The sequence below is a fragment of the Mus pahari genome, chromosome 11, assembly GCF_900095145.1.
Source record: "Mus pahari chromosome 11, PAHARI_EIJ_v1.1, whole genome shotgun sequence".
NCBI lineage: Eukaryota > Metazoa > Chordata > Mammalia > Rodentia > Muridae > Mus > Mus pahari.
Window position 1 is genome coordinate 54044786 of NC_034600.1, and position 24450 is coordinate 54069235.

Genomic DNA, 24450 nt, shown 5'->3' on the forward strand with positions numbered 1-24450 from the left:
CAACCTTGAAGGTTGCAGGATGGGTGCTCTGTTTAGCAGAGCACACCCCCCCAGGACTTGCAAGCCCTGGTGGATATCATCTGGGAATAGCATTAGCCTTGGGAGACAGTATGGGGAGTGTTGGGGGACTTATTCTGGTCTCAAAAACAAAACAAAACACCACAAACAGCAATAAGAAACTCTCATAAAAACTTCATTGAGGTTTGTGGATTTTGAGGGGCAGGGAGGGTGTGTTGTCATTGTTTACTTTGGTTTTGTGTGACTTTGCCATCCTTTGTGCACAATTACTATGAAAATATAAAATTTTACTTCCCCTGGGAGTCAGAAATGCAATAAAATGTTTCATATCCACAAAGTGTCTTTGCCTCTCTTTCTCCACTCTTCCCCCACCTCGAAACACTCTCCTTAACAATAGGATCAAGAAATGGAGAACAAATGACTAGAACCTCAAAGACCACATCAGCACATCTTTTACCAAAAGAAAATCCTCAAGGGGTGGTCTACCCACCCATCCATCTGTTCCTTAAGCTAGTGTCCTCTCCCACGTCCATCCAAGGTCAGGGTCAGCCTGAGTTGTTCCATAATCATCTTTCTTTGTTCTTCACTCTATGACTTAGAGGACACTGTGGACAGATGGAGATGTGGAACACAGAATCTTCATGTTAAGGGCTGGGAAAGAGCAATGAACACGCACTAAGTGCCAGAGTGCACTCAAACTAGACCACCTACGTGTTTTGAAGGACAGTGAGAGTGAGCCTCTAGCTCCAGTTCTCTATATTTTGGCCAATTTGAGATGACAGAAGAGAACACATTTAGCGAGAATGGATGGAGGCCTTGGAATAGAATTGCTAGCATGTCTTCTGGAAAGAAAGATCTTCATTCTCAGTCTGTTTAGGCAGCTTCTCCATTCCAAAGAATAAGGAAACAATTACTATTCCAAGGTAGCTGTTGTATGGTGGGGAAGTAGAGAGAAAGGGAGCGATTTTAGAGGTGAGGCCCCACTGCAACTCCAACAACTCAGTTTGAAGAGGGGACACTCAACCTTGAAGGTTGCAGGATGGGTGCTCTGTTTAGCAGAGCACACACCCCCAGGACTTGCAAGCCCTGGTGGATATCTTCCTGGGAATAGAATTAGCCTTGGGAGACAGCTATGGGGGTGGGGGTTACTTATTTCCATCCTAACAACAAAAATAGGGCTTTGTGCAAGCCAATGGAAAAACAAGCTACTCAGGGTTAGCTTCCCCTTTGGAGCCCCTCTTTCGGATAAACAGGCCTGCAGCAGCTGCAGGGCTCTTGAGGAATTCATGTGTGGAACTGCAAAGACATCGACCTCTCAAAAATGTGCTTACATCTCTCTTCTAAGTCCTCACTACCATGCTTCTAGGTTTATGTAAATGTGACCCTACTTCCAAAGTACAAAGGCTTTGAAGCTGGGCTGGGCTGGGCTCTGCTGGACTTGACAAGCTTGCCTGAACCCTTCCGCTTTTGACATCATGTGACAGCTTGCTGAACCCCAGACCAGAGACATGATTTGACTTTGAAGACAAGCCTGAGTTTGTTTGTTCAACATTGGTCCTAAGCTTCCTCCAGATCCCCAGAGGCACCATGAGAACTTACACAGTCAACTAAACCCCCAAAGTTACGTGTCAGCACGCCAACATCTGTTCTGAGATGTGCTGGCCACCACCCAGGGGAGCCAATGTTACTTGAACGTCCCTTTTGTTTTGTTACAGGCTCCTAGTGAGCACCCTAAATTGGCTTTGAATTAACACAGCTCCCCTCCTGCTCAAGCGTCCAAGGGATGAGATTACAGGTGTTCACCACACTCAGTGGAGAGTCCTCGATTTGGCAGACAATCACTAACTGTGAAGAGTGGGGGTGGGGTGGGGGATGGGGGGGTCTTAGCTTTCCCCCCCACCGGGTTCCAAGAAGAACTGACGATGAGACAAGAGGCAGGGAGAGACTGCGCATCTCATTTGCTGTGTGATCTGCCCCGTGACTGTGCACAAAAACCCGACCAGAAACTCCCCAAGGACGATGCAAAAATAAACCTTCCCTGACTGCTTAGAAACCGAAATAGCCCGCGTCCCAGTGGAGAGTCGAACCTTCAAAAGGTCTGGGAAAACTGCAGGAAGAAGCCCGGAGAGAGCACCATCCCAAAGCTGTTCGTTTGTCGGGCACTAAGACGCCCCAGGCAGCGGAGGCTCTGAGAGGCAACTACAGCTACTCAGCTGCGCATGCTCTTCAGGACAGGTACAGCACTCACCCAGGGTTCGGACTGTGTTGCTGGGCCAGCTGCGCGGACTGAAGCCATGAGCGTTCATGGCTTTCACAGCAAACTGGTAGTTGGTATCTGGATCAAGGCCTTTGATAACCATGGAGTCCATCTGCAGGCGCTCTTGGATTATGGTCCAGCTCTTGTCAAAATCTGGTCTTTAATGATTTAAAAATAAGAAAAAGCAATGGTTCAGAAATACCGTAGGGAAAAGAGGCTCGCTGGCCATGGGAGCTAACACCATTTTCACTCTGAGAGCTATGCTCATAAAAGCGAGTTAACATTTCCTATCTGAAAGTGGTCCTGCTTTCAAACCGTAACGTCATCAACTGGAAGAGTCTGCCAATAAAAGCAAGTAGATCATCTTTAGGGCCAATTCTAAGCACTGCTTAGAGAGTGTCTACTTCTGCCCGCTTGGCCTTCACCAGGACATAAAGACCCCATGTGGGAGCATTTATCTGCAAGAACTGTATTTTTCCAGATGTTCCCTGAACAAGGCTCTCCCATCCCTAGAGATCAGGAAAGCAGAGATCCCATCTCTTTGCCATCTATTCCTGAGTAAACAAATACAGATTTTATAGGGTGACAGACAGCATGAATTGCCATGGGAAACACTCATGATGACCACATTCACAGACCTTCATAGTAACCATAAATTATGTCTACGTCAAGGTGCTTGCTACCTTTTCACATGTCCTCCCCGAGGGCTTTGCAAAGAAGGTAGGTCTTCATTTAGACTTTTAATCAACAAAGTGGCATTCACAAAGCCAGTGCAGTCTCTGGAATTGGAGGAGCCAAGTTCAAATCTGAGCTCTGCTACTTAGTGGCAGCTGATCCTTCTGTTTTTACATACTTTTTATTTCACGTCTTTAAGTCTCAGTTTTCGCTCTGCTACTTAGTAGCAGCTGGTCCCTCTGCTTTACATACTTTTTATTTTACGTCTTTAAGTCTCAGTCTCCCCCCCCCCCCCCCCGTGTAGTATGTGAATGATGCAGGGACCAAGATAAGGGAATTGCCATGAAGATTACCTGAAGCACACATGCTTAGTCTCCACTCCAGTACCATACTATAAATATGTGCCGGCTACTCATTACTCAGGGGACTCATTTACTTCTGGAGTTAATAACTCATACCTGCTTGCGTACTGAACACATTCCCATACTGTACTGCTAACCCACCTGGCTACTCAGCCCTTGAGATATAGCCAGCATGAATTAAGGTGTGCTATATATAAAACACACACAAGCTTTTAAAGTAAAAAAAGAAAAAAAAAGAAATCTATCTCTCCTGTAAATATAAAACTGATTTTATCTTCATGAATTCATGTTGAAATGATAATATTTTGGATATAGCAATATCCAAATTGTTAATGATAATTATAATAATTATAAATACAAATGATTTATTTATTTTTATATTTATATTGTACAATATATAATTTATAAATGTAATTATAAATACAAGTAATCCAAATAAAATAACTTTTCAGAACTCATTTACACGCGCTGGAGAGTTGGTTTGGTGGTTAAGAGCACTAATGCTTGCAGAAGACCTGGGTTCGAGTCCCAGAATCTATATCGTGGCTCATCACCACCTGTAATTCCAATCCCAGGGGATGTCAGACACACACATGGTGCACACACACACACACACACACACACACGCAGGCAAAAACACCCACACCCACATAAAATAATTTCATCTTTACATTTTTAAAATTTATTTTGCCTCTTTTTACCTTCATAACGCCACAATTAAAACATAAACTCATATAGGGCTGTCCAACATCTCTTTAGGATAGACACTGTAGCCCCTCTAGCTGTTCTAGCTGGAGGAGAGGAAGAACTCCGCAGGTAGTAAAAAAGGGGAAGTGAAAGTTGGAACAGCAGTGCACAGCAGGGGGCCTAACTGGAGGGTTTGTATTGATGGCTGCTAATTGCCAGCATTTGCCAAAAGTTTCAAAGTGTTAAGCACTGTTCTGGTACCTTAACTCATTTACCTCTAACAACTATTCTCTTAAAAGGCTCAAATTTTTTTTTTGTTTTTGATTTTAATATAAATGAGAAACTAAATCTCTGAAAGGGCTAGAAATTTGACACAACTGAGAACTGCTGAGGTCAACTTGGGTTGATGGGCTGAGGTTAAATTAAAACAAAACAAAAACACTTGACACTGGATTAAAAACTAGCGATGGTGGGCAAAGGGCGATTATTAGACCTTCAGCTGGTTCCCTCCATGCACCCTCCATCGGGTGTAAAATTTCCCTTACTCCCAGGTATTTAAAGACTATCGGGAAACAAAATGTCGGTGTTTGTCTTTTGTGAAGAGCCTATCAGATAAAGAAATGAGGAGAAGCCTGGATGGACTTCATTTCTTACATGTGTGCTTGCCTCGTTCTTCATTAGCTGGGCTGACTAAAAGTCAAGGAAATGGAGACAGGGGCTTCCTTCCGCTTACCATACCACGTGTGTGTGAGCTGTGCGTGCTGACAGTGTCTGGTCTGGGGGGAAAAGAAAAGTCTCAGGGCCTGCCCACAGCAGGGTTCTGTTCTTCCCTGTCTTGTCCTAACGGTGGAATTCTTTTCTAAAATGACTTTATCATCCAAGAAGAAGAGCTGAGTGAGGGAAGGAAGCTCATTTGCAAATTCACTTTAGCACAGAATCACTTCACAGAGGAGAGCCACTGGAGATACCAAAAGGTAAAGGCAGAAGAGATGCGGTCTTTCGATAAAACTCTCCTATTATTTGCTAAGGCTTCCCCTGTGCTATTTCTAGAGGAAAGAACCTTAATCTCTTTGGGTGTGCTCTTGTTTACCCAGAGCTGCTTGCAAATGTCTGCAGCCATCTTCATACAAAAGTTACAGGGTTTGGGGGGTAGGGAGGATTTTATATTTTTTGCTCATCTCATGCAGACAAAAAAAAAAAAAAGAAAAAAAAGAAAAAAAACTATATCCAATGGAAATGATAGAAATCATTAATATTTAATTTCATAATATATAGCTCACACAGATTAATAATACTTCAAAACCTTTAGTACTTTGCCTCTCTAGTTTTGGGTCAGGTTTTCCATTTCATTGGTCCCAGAGTCAGGTCCAGAGGACAAAGGTGAGGCTGACAGAGACAACCTGGCAGTATTGTCTTAAACCATCCTCAACAATAGCTTTATCTTCTTTCCTGGGAGGGAGGGGGGAGGGAGAGAGGGAGGGAGGGAATTTTATCCTAACTACAATGTTGGCAGCCAAGTCACCATAGCAACAGGATCCTGGCACTCCCCCCCCCCCCCCATGATGAAAGGCCAGAGTAGGAGGAGTTAATGGAGAATGTGCTGCCCTCAGCTATCAGCAGCTCAGATTTGCAGCACTTTCTAAGAAGTGGCCAGGGGCAAAGTCAGGCATCTTATCCCTTAGGAGGGGCTAGCTCAGAGGATTCCTGGCTGGCTTTTAAAATGATTGAGCAATGTGTAGGAAGAGCCAAGGATGTCAATTCAAGCAATCAGGGTGCACTCACCCAGTGGCTCACTTTATTGGGAAGAATTGCTTAACACCGGCAGGTAATGTTAAGACCCAGTAAGAATTTGAGGGGGTCCCAAAAATTATAAGCAAGATTATGTATTTGAGCCCTTGTTTTACTTTTCTAAGTAAAAGCTCCCCCCTAGATTCTTAATCATATTCTCAAACATTATGATACCCAAAGCTTACGAGACAGATCTACCATTCTACCTTTGTAAACATAGGAAGAAAAGAATTTACCTAAAGGTACAGACCTGTATGTTTCTCTTATTTCTTTTCTTCTTACATTTTGACCACCGTACCCATTGGCAGTCAAAATCTTAGTGAACAATCATTTTCTTGATACCATGAGATTCTGTCTTGGCAGGGTCCAATTTAGCAGGAGTTATATTCTGTGAGGCTTCTAGGGAAGTATAAAGACAACCCACCTTAGGGAGCTGCAATTGGGGGAATAGTACATCTGGGGGTCAGTGCAGGAACAGGACCACAAAGTGTCAGCAGGAAAGCAAAGCAAAATAGCAGGTTTTAATACATGTATTTGAAATTTAATTTTAATTGTGTGTGTGCATGCGCGCGCTCGTGTGTGCTCCACTTATATATATAAAGTGTCAGGAGGATCCAAGAGGGCATAATATCTCCTGGAGTTGAAGTTTCAGGTAATTGTGAGCTGCCTGGTGTGGGTGCTGGGAACTGAACAGCAATGTCCCTCAATGGCTGTGCTATCTCTCAGCCCCAAGAACTGGATTAAAATAGTTCAATGTAAACTGACCTCTTGTGGGAAGTCTGTAAGGACCAGGAAGACTTCAGATTAAATTATGAAAGTGTTTGGATTTGAAAACACGTAGGAATGGAACCCAAGGAACAAATGGAGAATCCTTGGGTGGCGGAGGTCAGAGGAACACCAAGTACATCATGTAGTATGTTAAGTGCTAAGTGCGTGTACGTGAATGTGATAACCAAAGAGAAGGGATAAGCCCTGATAAGGATGTCCATTTGATCTGTACAAAAGATGAGTACAGAGCATGAGAACACATGAGTAGGTGAACAAGCCTGTAGCATCTTTTTCTGTGCACCGTCAAGGTTTTCTGTCTCAGTGTCTGCTTGACCACTGAGCTGTATTGGCTCCTACCAACTGAGTGCCTACCTTATCAAAAGTCAGTTGAGTTTATCCCAAAATGTACTGATGATTTATTAGTGTTTTGTTTGAGAAAGGGCCTTGCTCTGCAGCCCGGGCTGCCCTCCAATGTTGACCTTCCTGCCTCAGCCTCCGGAGTGCATAAGTTACAGGCACACACCACTATATTTGCCTTCATTTTGTGGCCGTCCTGTTTATTATTATAATTATTAATATTTCAGAAAGCAATGAGATATAAGTATACTCATTTTATACGAGTGGTACTTATACTGTATTTAAAGATTTGATAAAGCTGAAACCTAAATGATTATTTTTGAACCAGGAAAAAGGGAGGATTTAAGAAATTATTGTAAAATTCTGCCCCCAGCATTGCAAACGACTTTTAAGTTTTTGTTTCTCTTCAATAAACTATTAGTACAGATAAGACCTTCGAGGTACATAAGAATTCCAAGCTGGTACCCAGTTGGGGAACCCACATACAAAGGAATTACCATAGCTACATTTACAAAGTGGTTCATTGATGTATATTTACAGAATTTGCCTTAAAAGGGAGTGATTATGATATTACCATCATTTAAAAATATGAGTTATAATTTTAACTGATTAAAAAAAATAATTTCACCAATGTTGCATAGTAAGAATTTCTAAATAAGCAAATGGGAGAATGGAACAGTTGATTTCTATTATGAATCTGACAGAAATTTGAAATACCTAGATGGTATTGTCTGTGACTGTGTTTCCAGGGAGGTTTCACTGAAGTGAAAAGAGCCACTTTGGGTGGTGTCACTATTCTCTAGACTGGGTGGTACCATTCCCTAGGTTGAGCAGTACCATTCTCTAGGCTGGGCAGTACCATTTTCTAGGCTGGGGTGACACCACTTCCTAAACTGGGTGGCACCATTCCCTAGGCTGGGTTCCCAGCTTAACTAACAAGGAGGAAGTAAATGGAGCATCAACATTCATCTCCCTCTGCTTGCTGACTGTGGATGTCATGTGACCGTATGCTTCAAGCTCCTGCCACCACAGCTAGAGCAGCTGTCACCACCATGCCTTCCATTCCACGAAAGACTGATCCCTCAATCTGTGAGCCACAATAAACTCCCTTCCTCAAGGAGTTTGTCTGGTGTTCTGTCATAGCAATAAGAAAATTAAATAATATAATGAGTGGGTACATAGAAACTGACTTATGCCCAAGATATCTATCTATACAAGTGCATGTGCACAGAAGTGTATTCTCTCTCTCTCTCTCTCTCTCTCTCTCTCTCTCTCTCTCTTTCTTTTCAAGGATCTTTGGAGGATGGGATCATACCAACACAACATAAAACTGGACTATAAACATCTTGAAAAACTTGTAAGAAAAAGATAATTAACTTTTGATGTTCTGCCTCTAAAATACATTTATTGAAAATACTTAATGATTGCTGTTTAATTAGCCAGGCTGGAATACACATGTGTCTCAGAAAAGTTCAAAGGGTAAAAAAGAATGTGGTGTGTGTGTGTGTGTGTGTGTGTGTGTGTGTTTCAGGGTTAGGGTTCCAAGAACAATATATAAGTGGTTAAGAAGAAGAAAAGGTACATGGCGGTGGGAAGAATTCTCAGATAAAGAAGGTATGGTCAAGTTAAAAACATCAACAAAGATTTTAGTAGTTTGAACTCAAAAGAAAAAAAAAGGACTCATATTTTAAAAATCCAAAGAATTTTAGGGAATACAGATATTTGTCTGGGACATGGACTCTTTGTCCTGTCTAGTTTTATGTCAACTTGACACAAGTGTATCAGGGACTCAAGTGAGGAGGAAGACTCAATTGAGAAAATGCCTCCATAAGATCAGGTTGTAGACAAGCCAGTAGGGTGTTTTCTAAATTAGTGGTTGATCAGGGAGGCCTAGCCCTTTGTGGGTGGGTAATGCTGCCCCTAGTCTGGTGGTTCTCAGTTCTATAAGAAAGCAGGCTGAGCAAGCCACGAGGAACAAGCCAGTAAGTAGCACTCCTCCATGGCCTCTGCATCTGCTCCTGCCTCGTTGTTCCTGCCGTGACTGAGTTCCTGTCCTGACTTCTTTGGATGATGAGCTGTTATACAGAACTATGAGTGAAATAAACCCTCTCCTCCACAATTTGCTTTAGTAATAGAATTTTACCATAGCAATAGTAAGACTAACTAAGACATTCTTCATAAGGTGCGTGACAGAATCAAAATTCAAAATGACTTCAGTGCATAGAAATGCAAAAGCAAAGCCAACGTAAGGAAAATTTAATCGTACATTTGGAAAAAAAAACTCATGTTAATTTGTAGCAAGTCAATTCAATAAACATAAGCGGCATAACCCTGAGTAAAAGAACCTACAGCAGAAAAGGCACTACTATGGACTTTCAAAGTAATCACATGCCCACTGTGAACTCGGAGGGTCATCGGCTGTAGAAAAGGCCCACTGCTCATTACGGAGCAGAGAGTGGTTTTCTGTGTTGATCAGTCAGTGGTCCTTGACCTTCCTAACACTGTGACCCTTTGGAGTTCTTCATGTTGTGGTGACCCCCCAACCATAAAGTCATTTTTGTTGCTACTTCATAACTGTAATTTTGCTACTGTTATGAATCGTATCGGGAATATCTGATACACAGGATATCTGATATTCGATCCTTTTGAAAAGGTCCTTTGACCCCCCCCACCCCCCCAACAGGGTTGAGACCCACAGGTTGAAAACCACTGACCCAGCCAGTCCTTGACCACTAGAGGCAGAGTTCAAAGGGTGGGCATTGCTTGGCTTGAATGCACAAGATGTACGGCAGTGTCTTTAGGAAAGAGACAAGACTGTATCCTGTGATGAGGGTGTAAACACTTCTGAATATTACACATGGGAATAAGATACCCAATGGCTTCTTACAGAGACATTAGAAAGGAAACCTGGTGTCAATTAGGAGTGGTTAGGAATAAAGGTGCATGTATGCCTTGGGACAGACAGATCCTGCAGCAATGGCTGTACAGAAACAGAGGAAGGTGGTCATCAATTGTGGAAGGTTAAGTAAAAAGCAACTTCTAGAACAGGATAGGGAGCCTCCGACCTCAAACCACATTGATTCAGGGGATTGATTTTTTTTCCTATGAGTCACCGAAAGACTGGGCAACTGTAACACACACACACACACACACACACACACACACACACACACACCAAAACAAGTTTCACAACCCCTGCTTATGCCCTTTTGGATACTGTCTCATGTTTTTCTTTGTTATTCTACTTCATTTTTCTTTTGAAAAAATGGTAGGTCAGGACCTCCTCAATGGGTCCAAATACCTTCCAATCCATCATCTTTCTCCATTTGAGAACTGGCGTCCTTGAAGCTGAGACGGAGGTGAAGCTTAAACATCCTATAGACATTAACTAGGAAACTGGGCTCAAGGTACTTACATCATACTAAGGAATTAATTTTGAGAGTAGATTTTGGTGGAGCAGGAAGCCACCCTCCAGGAGACATGGTGATGTGGTAACACATACAGAATGGCCAGGAGATGTGGTGATGTGGTAACACATATAGAATGGCCTGGAGAGTGGAGGTTGCCCTGTTGACCTAAAATAAAGTGGACCAAATACGTAGTGCCATCAGATACTTGTGGTCCCTTTAAACCATGGTGGTTCCTCCAATTTAACATTTAACATTTGCTGAGGGACACTGACTTCACTGATGGCTTAAGAGCATCGCCCACTTCCCACTTCATCCTTCATGAGCACCAGCTCAGGTGCCAGTGTCATGGGCTTCTCTAAAAATCTCCTGGCGCTTGAACCCAATGCGGTTGGTACATTGATGATCACCTTTGGATGTGGTTTCTTTCATTTTTCTGTCTCTCTAGACTGCAAGCTCATTGGGACTTTATCCTGTTCCTCTCTGCATTCCTTGAGAAGTCTCCATGGTCTTTCAAAAAAAACCACTAATACCGAAATTGCTCTCCTCCTGAAAACTTTCCTCGGTTCCCTTTTCCCTTCAGGATAAAAAGTGAACTCTTTCTTAATGCCTTCCTTGGTCTGACTCCTCCTTCCTCCTCTCCCCACACATCGCTCCAGGCTTTCTCAGCAATTCCAGGAACAGTTTCTTCTTGCCTCTAAGCCATTGCTTAAGTGGCTTCCTTTAGTCTAACCCTTTCATATTGCTCCCTCCCTCCTCTTCTGCAGCATCCCTGATGTGTCTTTCCTCGCTACCTCAAGAAACCTGCTCAGAGGCCTTCAGAACTGGGTCACCCGCAAATACGTGCGACTTTGATCTGTCAATTACAACTTTTGAGATTAAAAAATAAGTTTGGATGCCAAGAAAGCATTCCCCAGAGCTCGTGTCCTCAGCCATGCTGTGCCATTTAGCCCTCCAGACTCCACATCCCTCATGACGCTGTCACAAAGTTCAGGTCATAGCTTATTTGCCTCTAAATATCTTACCTATGGTTGGTACACATTCATTTATAACACAGGCTAGTGTGAGTAGATGTCTATAGTAGACTCCCCTAGGGTGTTTGAGGAAATTAAATTATATTAGGAATAACAGGATACTCCAAGCCAATAGTCAAGAAAATCCAGCTGTCACCCTTTATGGGAACACACTCGCTGAAGTTTTAAGGTTCACACCTGCCTTCCTATAACAGTGGTAGAGCATGTCTGAGATAGAGCTTGGATTGCCGACAGAGCCAAAATGCTTTCTAGCCTTTCAAGAAAAGGCCTGCCAATTCCTGACCTAAAGTGTGGCCTTTAACCTTCTTATGCCACTGTGACTGTCTGACGAAGCCTGTGTACCCCTCCTTAGAATGGTTTTATGTGCATGAATTTAGATGTACGGTCATAATCACTATATTGACAACAATCATCTAAGTAGTAAGTATGGTATTTTCACATGTACCTCGTTATTAAAATGTTAACTGAGAGAACCCAGTGATGAACGTCGGTCACTGTGATAATTTCTGCTGAGCTTCTGTTTGAGATATGTACAATTGTGATGGGATTAGAAAAGGCAACCAGAGGTAGGGCTGGGACAAAAGTCCCAAGAACTGCTTTGTCCCCATGGTTTGGAGTCGCCATTGATTTATGAAGATGGTGTCAGGTCTCACTTGCCAAAAGGAAAAATATAGTTATCTTCCAACCAAGTACAGAGACCCCTTGACTTCTATCTAAGGCACTTTTGGGGGGCCTAAAGACTGCAAAATAGGCTTCTTGTTCTAAAGGAAGAGGCTCGATCCCATAGATCAGCCAGGGCCCATGGGACAGGAGGGAGAGAAAGCCCCATGTTCTCGATATAGTTTCCACTGTCTCTTCTACAGGCCAATTTTATGCAAAGTTTGCTTCTTACAGGTTAATTTTATGCAAAGTTTGGTGAACTGTGGCGTGAAGTCCAAACCATTAAGTCATCACATTAAAAAAAAAAAAAAAAGTCTATTTGACCTTCAGCTCTCTTGGCCTCTCTTTATTTACATACTGGTCTAAACTAATCAAATGACAAACAGATGGATGTAACAGGGCAATGATAAACTTGACGGACAGTTTGTCCTAGGTGGGCAAGAGAGCAGGCTTTTCCGTTTGCAGTTTACAAACGGCTCCCAGAGCTGCTAACGTGGGAATTCAATTTATATCAGCTCCCCCTGCCCTGACAAGGAGTTTCACTAGGAACCATCACCGAATGAAGAATTGAAGTTTGAAGGGATCTACCTGTAGGACTGGAGGTCTTATTTCTGCAAAAACATTTATCCCTTTCATCTAAGCCTGAGGCCTTAATGGCTAGCAAAATTTCTAGGACCATGTGGCCGTCTGCAAGGTGCTTCTGAGATTTTCAATTTTGCAAGTAAAGTAATAAAAAAGAATTCTTGCTTTCATGCGGCATCATTTGTTAAATTGAAGTTTCAGCTGGCATCTAAGCTAGTCTTCTTATTGCTAATTTTGGTCCTTTTGGCAGGGAGAGCTTATACTTGAGCACCCAAGTTCCTAAATAATTTCTCCAAACCAACAGGAATGGGTTGACATTTTTCATTGCTTTCCGTTCTTTCTAAATGGATTGCATTAGCTTAGTTCTTCAGAGCTGGGTATGCAGTTCAGGAGCGGGCAGGAGGTCCTCCTGCCCAGAACAATAAAATGACAGAGAAGAAAAGAATTCGTAAATGTTTTCAATAGTAACGTTTGAGGGCTAGGAGAACTAATCCAGGTCCACGTTCCTCTTAAACATTGTGGTCGTTCATCTTGTTTATGGCTACTGTGGGTGAAGTTCTGAGAAGAAAGCTAGTGGTTCACTAATTTGTGAAGACCACTAAATCTCAGGTTCGATGGCCCCTGGGATGAAGTTGTAGTCAGAGCCTTCAAATGAGTCACAGATACTGAGATTATTTGAAGCCTCACCATATACTGAACTGATAGCCTTTATTCTTTTACAGTGTGTGTGTGTGTGTGTGTGTGTGTGTGTGTGTGTGTGTGTGTGTGCGTGCGCTCAAATGAGCATGCTTGCCTGGCAACCCACATGTGGAGGTCAGAGGGTAACTTGCTGGAACCAATTCTCTCCTTCCATCATGAGCTTCTGGCATCAAATGCAGGCCATGGAGGTTTGCAGCAAGCTCCCCTTACCTGCTGAGCCAGCTCACAGGTGCCTGCTAAGCACCGTGTGGCTATCACACCACAGCAGTAAAGATCTTCCAGTGGTAGCTGGATGGTGACAGTGGGCCAAAGGGGGTGGGGCCATGGGTGAGACTGGCACGTGCAGAATCCGAGTTGGATCTGGGTTTCATTTCTACAGTTGGTGGGGTAGGATCTTGGCTACTATAGTGGCCTCTAATAGTAGCAACAAAGGTTCCCTTCGCTATATTTCTCTAACGCTTTTTACATTATTTCCTTAAAAAAACAAATGGCTGGTAATGTAATTGTTTGTAAGGCGCTGAGAGACATCTTTGATTTTTTTCCTCCTAAGATAATCTGAATTTTCTGGCTAAAGAAAGTCAGACTCACAGGGTTACCCAGCTTGCTCAGGGTTCTAGCTAGTTATTCAACCCATGACGAATGTACCCCAGCATCCATTCTACATGTAATCTGGGGCAGAATCTAGGCTCCAGGGAAGATTGTAGTAATATCTTTAGTAATGTCCTCTGATGGTTCCTCTCTCCCCATCTCAGAGTCCCTTTTTTCATTCTGACTTCCAAGGAAATCCCTTGTGCCCAGAGCCTTTCTCCCAGCTGTGTTTTGAGGGAACTAAAAACTCTGAGAGGTGTTGGATGCTCAGAAGGCAGGGCCTTGTCTAGGGCCACATGGTAGCTGAAGAGTTAAGGATGCAGCATCCTCTCCTGGCTCTCTCGGTTCTGAAGGTAAATATTGTTGTTTTCTACTTCCTGTGTGCATGGGAGACTAGGAAACTGTTATTTCTCTGTTGTTGCTATTTCTCTGTTGTATCAACATCAGACACAGAGTGAGCCTGAAAAATGCCCTTTTGAGTGCAGAATTCAGAGAAGAATTACCATCTTTGCTGGGGGTTACACCCACGATGGGCAGACGATGATAAGTTTTCATTTTTCAAACTTTAAAGTTCTTTTTAAGCTTTAAGTTCATTTTGTTCCGTTGGTGTTGTCTAATTTATTTGTGGAAGTATATCATGTGTTAAATTCCCCCCCCCCCCAGGCCTTTTTTTTTCGACGAGAAAACTGGAGTCTTAGAACTCCAAGTATTGCTTAAGTATTAGAACCAGGATTAGAATCGTTTCTATTCTAGGCACACTCCAGGCTTTGCCTGCAAGATATGTTGAGAGACAGGATTATGTGCTAACTTCGGCCTTGGTCTGAACTTTGCCATAGTGCCCCTCCCCTCCCCCTTTTCCTTCCCCCTTCTTTCTTCTTCCCCTCCATCCCCTCTTTCCTCCTTCCCTCTCTTCTTCCTTTCCTTCCTCTTTTCCTTATTTCCTTCTTTTTTTTTCTTCCAGGTTTCCCTACCATCCATTTGCCATTTCCCAAGAGTTGTTCTACAGTTTCCCCTTAAGGGTTCTCCTGAACCCTGAGCCTACACACTCTGGGTCTGAAATTCCCATCTACGATTGCTTTCAGAGCTTATTATACAACCAGTGCTTGGCTAACTCATAAATTCTCTCCACCCTGACCATGGCGACCAGCATGGACAATGGAAAAGACCCTAGACTTGACTAATCAGGATGCGCATGGAAGTTCTGCTGGGTTTGAAGAGAAATCCATCCTCTCTTGAAAGGAGCTAAGCTTGAAGACCACAAAACTTAAGGGTGTGGGAAAGCCTGCTGGAAAATTAATCGATGAACAGAGAGATGGATGGACGCAGACTGCTTAGGCGACATGGGTCTAGTGCTCCCTGAATTCAGACTAGCCACTAGGCTTTACAGTCACAGAAGCCGATATGTTATTGCTTCAATCTTCTTTCAAGTTTCTGCTGCTTGGAATTCATCAAGCTCTGCCTGAAAACAAGCTCAGAAGACACAGATGTCTGCTTCCGCCAGCCCAGGAATAAACTGGGAGGTCAAGACAGAAAAAAACCAACTCATCACATCATGACAGGACCCTTTGCCCCGGCTTCAGAAAACCAGAGGAGTGAATCTTGCCAAGTCTCTTTATGAATCCACAACATGGAAGCCTCAGAGGGGCCCCTCATCTTTAATGCAGGGCGGACCAACCCCAGTCGCTCACTTTCTACCCGGAATCAACTGGAGACCCAAATGCAGGCCAAAGACCTTGTATTGGGAATTCCTTTTGTTTGACTTTTCCTCTTCTTTCTCTTTTTAAAATAAAATTGCACAGCAGAATTGGCAATCATGAGTTCCGAGTGAATTTCTAGAGCCCGTCAAACTGCATAACAAGAGCTTAGGATGTAGATAGGAAGGAAGGAAGGAAGGAAGGAAGGAAGGAAGGAAGGAAGGAAGGAAGGAAGGAAGTTGAATTCAAATTTAGAAAGTCACCCCAAGGTAATACGGATCTGGAGTGCGTGGTGTCTGTATGTAAAGAGTTCTTCCCTCTTCCTCTGAGAAAAGCCAAAGCCATCAAATATTTACTTCGAATACAATACTTTAAAGTCAGAAGGGCAAGTTTCGAGCCTGAAATGAAGGCCAGCTTGTTGGTAAAGGTGCATAAAGTATTTCCAGAGCTCAGAGCAGTGTTGGCTGCAAACAAGGCTCGGGGAGTGGAGAGTATCCAATGACGACTCATCCAAGACGAATATTCAGGGACATATGTTGACCCAATTGCAAACACAGTCCTCCGAGACTATGCGCCACCTTGACCACACATGTAGCTGAGGTCAGGTGACCATCTGCCCCTGTCTTACGTCGTGTGTGATCTGACTTGTGACTTACCTGATGAATTCCACAGAGTAGGACTGAATTGGGGCACTTCCTTCATTCTCCCCAGGTCTCCAAGAAAGGGCCACTTCAGAATCGGAAACCACAAGGACATGTGGCTGTTGGGGTGCTGCAGGGGGCAGGCAGGAATCTAGGCAGGATGACAAACACAACTAGACTTGGCTAGTGGTCTCAGCTGATGGAGAGGTTGGGTACATTCAAAAATAAGTGCATATTCTACTACCAAGACAGAGAGAGCTATTTGTTATGGCCTCAAAAACCACACCAAACAACCAAACCATAGACGATTTCACCATATAACATACATCATTGAAATTCTGTCTTCCTTTCTCCTCCCAGAACCCCTAGCTGGCAAAAAAAACTCAGTTGGCTACACTGGCCCAGAGACACATGACTTGTACCCCTGAGAATCTTCTACCACACCTCTATCTCCAATCAACTATTCATCCGTTTCCATGTTGTAATTGGTACTTATCCCCAAGGAAACTAAATCCCCATTGTTACTGTCACTTACTTTCTGACACTTCTGTATGTAGCTGTGTATGTATGACCAGAATACACAGCTATGGTAGGGCATATGGTTGCATCCCCTCATATATGAAAAGAATCGCATCACCTGGTACTTACTACTGTCTACATGTCAAGACCTCCACACCCTCTTGTTTTGTGCACACTATTATTTAGGCTCGGGGAACTTTTCTACCTTTCTAAGCACTTCTTGTAATAGAGTGGAGATAGATTAATGTCACTTCCTGATAGAGAGGACAGGGTGGACAGTGACGGCAATGGGCCCAGGATCCACCTCCGTATCACATGGATGAACATTTGCTAGACTCTCTCCTGTTCTCTCCCCTTCTTCACTATCTTGATTCCTACCCACAGGTTAGTCTCATTTCTTTCTGAATCCCTCTGTGGGTAAGTCTCTGTAGCCTTTGGGTACCACACTGTACAATCTGTCATAATGTGCTAATCAGATAATGCCTTGACTGGGCCTGCTGAGTTCTGATAGAGCAGACACATGCTTACTGTGGTCACCACTGGCCTCTTAGAGCCCCAAACAGTACCTGGCACGTGATTTTTTGCTGACTGAAGGCATAAGTACATGGAAGGCCTCTCCCAACATTAACTATTTTGAGCCCATTTTTACCTTGAGACAAAGTGGTCACATGTCGAGGGAAGCTAAGCCTCCCTTTGCCAGTCTGGCTGTAGGCCGCTACGCTTACTCGATATTCAGTGCCTGGCTTCAAATCTCCAATCACTTCCTCCTGCCAATAATCAAACAAGAAAGATGTCAAAAATTAGAAGTTCTACTTGGACAGTCTGGAGCAATGGTTCCCAACTTTCCTAATGCTATGACCCTTTAATACAGTTACTCATGCTGTGGTCACTCCAACCATAACATTATTTTCTTGCTACTTTATATCTGTTAATCGTGCTGTAGATATTTGATATGTGTCATGATATCTCCGACTCCCAATGGGATTGCGATCCATACATTGAGAACTGTTGATCTGAACAGTTTCTGTAAGGTTTACGTCTTAGATCTCTGAGAACTCGCTTGGGGGGTAGAGACTGTTTGCTCTACCTACGTTTAGACCAGTTATAAAATTCAAAAGCCACAAAGCAGCGCAACATATTTCACAGGTCCAAAGGGTCAGTCTTTATTAGAGTCTGCACAGTGCCCCAGAGAGGAGCTTATTCACACCTCAGATGCTCTTCTCAGAGCTGCTGCAAGGCATGTAGGGATCTTTCGGGGATACCCAGGGTCTTTCTTTCCAGTTTTAAATTGCAATGTAGAGAGGCCCGCCACATGGCAAACTTGAGTTTTGATTTGTACCATAGAGTAAGGGATGAAAATTTGGGTTCTCAAATTTTAAAGCAATGGCAAGACCAAGAAAGCTCTCTTAAGGTAAATGATGGTGTCAATTCCCATAGTGTCTAGTTCCATAGTCCTGAATGGGGAGTGGCCTAAGGATCTGTATTTCTGACAAGTTCCCAGATGATTCGGACAGTGGTGCTGATGCTGGCTGCTTCCCACTCCCTGAGAACTGCTAGAACTAATGTTGGATGTGTGTGTGTGTGTGTGTGTGTGTGTGTGTGTGTGAACTTCCCAGCAGAGCCATACTAAGTAGAAAGCCCTAACTGAAGATCTGCCTCTTTGGCTTCAAGAAAAGAGGCTTGTCCCCATCAGCAGTGCTAAGTGGGCGGTGCAGCTGGCCTCACCAGAGAGAAGCAGTAGAGTACGGTGCAGTGGGAAGGGTACCAGCTTAGAGCCAACCTGTTCTGGCCTGGACCTGATTCTTCTACCCTTTCCCACTTGTGCCCTTCACATCAGACCTCCCGAGTGCCAGCTTCTTCTTCAGTAGTGGACATGTAGCTGCCCTGCATGGTTATAACATTAGGGATTGTGTGTATACTGTACCATAGTTGGTAAGGAAGCCATGCTCAGGAAACAGGCTGTGATGCCTACTGTCCGGCGGCATCTGTGATGATGCACCTCTGCTTACCTAGGCTCACCATCCACTTCAGGAGTCAACACTTTTCCTTGACACCTTTCGAGACCACCTAAACTTGATGAGCACACCTGCTAAGAATTTTGCCACTAATTTGGCAAAAAAAAAAAAAAAAAATCGAATCCAAAATATCAAAATCCAAAGATTTTCATGACACTGATATGGCATCAGAGGTCAAAAACTGTACACATGGCCACGTGTGATGTCAGTCAAAACCACTGGTGAACCGAGAAAGTCTCATGCAGTTACCTTCACACTGTGATAGAGCAGAGATAAGTCAGGAGTGATTCCTGTTTATAGTTGAGCCCTAACTGCATCCTATCTCATCACACAGATGTCACACAGAAACAGACAGGTAGACAAACACATAGAGAGACACAGACATAGACACATACACACACACACACACACACACACACACACACACACACACACACAGAGAGAGAGAGAGACAGACAGACAGACAGACAGACAGACAGACAGACAGACAGATACAGGCACATACCCACAGAAAGAGACATACCCACACAGATGCAGACACACAGGTAGACACATACAGAGAGAGAGAGAGCAACAGACAGACAGATACACACAGAGAGACAGACACGCACAGAGATACAGATACACAGACACACACAGAAACAGACACACACAGAGACACAGACACACAGAGAGATACAGATACAGAAAGAGACACAGTCACACATAGACACACCAGAAACTCTCTCTCTCTCTCTCTCTCTCTCTCTCTCTCTCTCTCACACACACACACACACACACACACACACACGAGTCCAAAAATATGTACAATCAACTTGTATTACAAACTGTTACTGTGACTATTTCTCAAACAAGGCTGCTTATAAACTATTGAACTGTTTGAGAGCTGGGATCACATCTTAATTTTATTCCTGGACATCTTTAGATGTTCACTGTCACTGAAGAAAATTAGGAGGTTAAAAGATGCTTCAAAAGTTTCAACTAATAGTTATGAAAACTCAAGACATCAATTGTTAACTTCTGACCACACATACCTAATAACATTAACACCTGACCACACATACCTAATTACTCCTTTTCCTACTAGGAAAGCTAAATGGAACCCTCCTCTTCTCCTCTCACTTTCTAAGCCAGAAATTCTTGATACTTATGTATCCATTCGCCTCTCTCCATTACCCCATCAGTTTTAAGTGTAGCTGATGACACCTTCTTCATTGGAATCTATCTCTGTCATTTTATCCCAATAGCCATTTAAATCTAAGCCCTTATAATGATGATGCTGGGCTGATTCTGTCTACAAGTACTGACTGTACTCTAGTCTGGACCCTATCTTCCTAACTTTCAAAATGGACCTCTCACTTTACACTTAAAGCTTCCCCTAGAACAGCGTACATGTGTCCCTCTTCTCACATCACCATGCCACCACCCCTCCTGGCATTCTATATTCCAGTCATAACTGAGAACTTGGCAGGGACCATACTTATGCCGTTCAGTTCCTTGCCTCTGGGCCTTTGAACCTGCGGCTCCTCTCCATGAAATGCCCTTCTCCATACTTCTGCCTGGCTCACCCTGCCCATCCTTCATGACTCAACTGAGACATTACCTCATTTCTCTACCCCGTCCCCGAGTCTGGTTAGATGCCCCTCCTCTGTTTCCTTGGTGTCCTTGGTGGGCCTCAATCTCCACACTACTCACCTTGTCTTATAATTGCCTGTTCACCTTCTCCCTACCCAGTTGAGGGCAGGATGCGACTTCCTCCTCCCCTGGCATCACAGACCTTAGGAGAGTATTGACAGACACAGTGCCAGTGCTCATGTGGGACTTTTGATGAATGAATAAGTAAACTGAAGTAAAATGAAAGAAAGGAACCAAGAATCAAGATGTCCTCAAGCAGATTACCTCATTACGAAAAGAGCTCAACTACTGACCCCGCCATCTTGATCAATAGTACCTCCTAGAGCTTGATTGCATTCCCATTAAATCCACGTTCATCATCTAATAGAGACTTAAATCCTCAGTACAACAGCGCTAGAGGTTGAGCCAAGTCCTAGGTGATTAGGTCATGAGGACAGAGCCCTCGGGAATAGACTAACGTTAGTTAATAGGGGAGTAGGCTAGTTAGTTACTGGAAAAACTGGCTCTTAACTGTCAAAGCAGGAGGCTCAGAAATGCAAGGTCATCCTGACTACATGGGGAGGGTTTAAGTCAAGCCTGGGCTATAGATTAATAAGTGAAAGAAGGAAAAAAAGGAAGGAAGGAAGGAAGGAAGGAAAGAAAGAAGGAAGGAAGGAAGAAAAGAATAAACATTAAAAACGTAAATAGAAGTGAGTTGTCCCTGTCACTCTCTCTTGTTCTCTAACCCTTTTGCCTTTCCACAATGGGATGACTTAGCAGGGGGTCCTCACCAGATGCTGAACAGATGTGACTCTTCTGCCCTTGGACATTCAGCTTTCAGAAACATGAGCCAAATACATTTCTTCTCCTTATAAATTACCCATGATGTTCTGTTGTAGCAGCACAAAACAAGCTAAGACAGCACCCGGCTTCAGGCTTTGTAGTCAGCAATTCTTCAGACAGAACGGGGTGTTTCTTTCAGTCACTGTGTAAGTCCTCAGACCTGCCTCCTTCCTCCATTTCTACCTCAGTATCCCTTGGCTCCTTGTTGGGACCACTGAGCTGTCTCTCTGTCTCTGTCTCTGTCTCTCTCCTACATACTCCTTCACAAGAGATCTCTGCTGAACATGAAGTCTGTATCCATAGTGCCTCCTCCTGCTCTGCTTCCTGAAGGTATTATTTATCTTAAGATAAATCATAACTTTATCTTCTATCCCAAGGTTGAGGTCAAGTCAAGAGATCTAGAGTCTAGAGGGAGTGGTGGGTCCAAAACCTCAGGTTTTCTCTTCTCTCAATGGACACTGTAGGCCTGTCCCACAGAGCAGAAATACTTTCAAACTAAATGAACGTTCCACTGGCTTTTTCTGTAGGGTCCTTTTCCCCTGGGAAGTCATCATAGAGAAAGTAAAATAAATAATTTTGAAGTCAGAATAAATATAATATTGATAGGATAGGTTGGGCTATAAATGCACAGCTACATATATAATAATATTGTATATGTGTATGTGTATGTATATGTAATGTATGTGTATATGTATACATATATGTATGCATATATGTATATGTAATGTGTGTTTATGTGTATATGGATATAAGAGCAGAGGGAAATGCTGTGATTTCATAGATTAGTGTTGATTTATCCAGTAGCAGAGATCAAATTGAACTAACATTAATTACCATCTTGGCTGGTTTATTTGTCCTACATCCTTGCCTTATGTATATAATTTTATTCAATTCAATGTACTTACAGCGTATACTTAGGAAGGGACGACTTAGGATCCAAACCCTGCTCAACACAGCTCTGAAACCCGAGTTCTAAATTAATCATATCTACACAGAAAAGTATTGTGAGGTTTACATGAATAATAATGAAGGGTAGGTTATTATTTAATACAATCTACCAGCAAAAAGCCTGTAGAACATTATTATGATACAAATGTTCATAGATCAGAACTGTGGGCATATCAAGTATAAAAATGAAGAAAAATTGTATTTGTAGAAGTGGCATATACACATTAGCAAGCACTCAAACTGCTCGTTAGACGTGGAAGATTAGTGCTACCCTCAGATGGGGAGACACTGAGGCCAAGTGCATCCAGCTCATTATTTCTCATGCGATATGCTGGTCAGGCGGCCCACCTGTGAGAGACTTAAGAGCACTAAGAAATCGGGGCTGTGAAGAAAGAAAGAACTGGATTTCAGTGATTATCTACTCTCCTTTCCTCCGCTGACACTTCTCCCCACAAATAGAATTTCTCAGAATACTGTGACTTGTGAAAATCTTCGGAATGATTAGTGAAATACCGGACAATTCAACAAATCTTTATATGTCTGTCCTTGAATCTCTTGTTAAATGCCACTTCAGTCTTCCGGGAAACTGGAGGAAATGCCCAATACGTTCTTTGCTAAATAAAAAGGTTTTTCTGTGTGCTGGTGCTTTGTAAAGTCTGAAAGTAAGCCAAGATGCTCCTCTCTCTCACGCGGCGCGCTTCATTTCTGTTGGGGATGCTTTACTGGGGAAGCCTGACTGAATTCAGGATCTTTCTCTAATTCCCCTTCCCCCTCTTCATTTTGTTTGGTTTTTGGAAAGGTTGGGTGCTGCTGGAGAACCCTGATTTTTGTTTGCTTATTTCCGGAGTCTTTTTCTGAAGTGCAAAACTACTCCCTAAAGTTTCATCCTTTGTCTCTACAACACCAGGAGCATCTGTCAAGGACTCAGTGTCCATTGATTCACACCTACAGGGATTTTGAAGGGGAAGCCATGTATTTCACTGCTCTCAGAGAGAAAGTTCAAATGACTGAGTGAAGATAGCTCTACCCCAAGGTTCTTCCCTCTTCACAGGTGCACATATCGTATGTGCATCTCATGATTGGTTTAGCCAAATGCTTTTACATGGTGTTTTAGAATTTATAAGGTCTTAGCACGCCAGTGCTTTTTCCATTTCATACAATAGCTCTGAGAGGTTAGTGCTATTGTTCCCCCTTTATAGACATGGAAACTGGATCAAAACATCAATGAAGTTATCCCAAGTAGCCGTGACTATAGCTTCCACTATAACATTTTCCATAACTTAGTCTTTCCAATCTCCTGGCTTCCAGATATAGCACACTCCTATCTAAAGCTAGCCTCTGCCTGTTCAAAGTTCAATTGCCTTTCTGTATCTACTATCTTAGTACCCCTTCCGCTCACAGTTCCATCTTAGGACTTGACCTCTTCATATCCATCCAGTCCTCACCCATGGCAGAATCCCTGCACTTCAGCCAGACCATGGCATGAGATGTCCAGCCTCCCTTCCTTTGGAATTGTCACATGAATGAAATTGGTCCAGTAAGACACAGGTGAAAGCACAAAGCTATTTATTAGAAAGAAGGGGGTGTGTTCCCCTCTTCTCCTTTTCTCACTCGCTGGCTATGACATGGCTGTGGCAGTAAGCCGCTTTAAACCATGGGGATGAGAGCACAAAGGGCAACAGAACAATGGGGTGGGAGTCTGTAGAGAGAAAGAACCCATCAGAGATATCTGCACAATCCTGAGTCTCAAGGGATCCAATGCCTTCTACACACACACACACACACACACACACACACACACACACACACTCACTAACACACACGCTCACACACTCACACACACACTCAAACACACACACACACTCACACACACTCACTCACACACACACACACACTCACACACACATACACACTCACACACACTCATACACACACTTTAATAAGGAAAAGAACAAGATGGAAGAGAGCTAAAAATCTTCCTTGTGTGGTATCTCCCCCGAATACTTTAAGAGAGTTTACAGCCTTCCTGTTTGCCCACTAAGATACCAACGCATGCTTCTATATGCTCTCTATTGACTGACATCCTTCTATATACCCACTATTGACTGACATCCTTCTATATGCTCTCTATTGACTGACATCCTTCTATGTACCCACTATTGACTGACATCCTTCTATGTACCCACTATTGACTAACATCCTTCTATGTACCCACTATTGACTGACATCCTTCTATGTACCCACTATTGACTGACACCCTTCTATGTACCCACTATTGACTGACATCCTTCTAT

General features: G+C 43.2%; 1 protein-coding gene across 1 annotated transcript in view; it reads right to left on the reverse strand.

Moving 5' to 3' along the window:
- Nucleotides 1–24450, reverse strand: part of Egflam (EGF like, fibronectin type III and laminin G domains) — a 180936-nt gene that overhangs the window by 76390 nt on the left and 80096 nt on the right. The window contains exons 4-6 of the mRNA XM_021208318.2: nt 17386–17503; nt 16233–16368; nt 2267–2433 (exon numbers count right to left, since the gene is read on the reverse strand). Coding sequence (XP_021063977.1) covers nt 2267–2433; nt 16233–16368; nt 17386–17503 — 421 coding nt within the window. The remainder of the gene's footprint in view (nt 1–2266; nt 2434–16232; nt 16369–17385; nt 17504–24450) is intronic.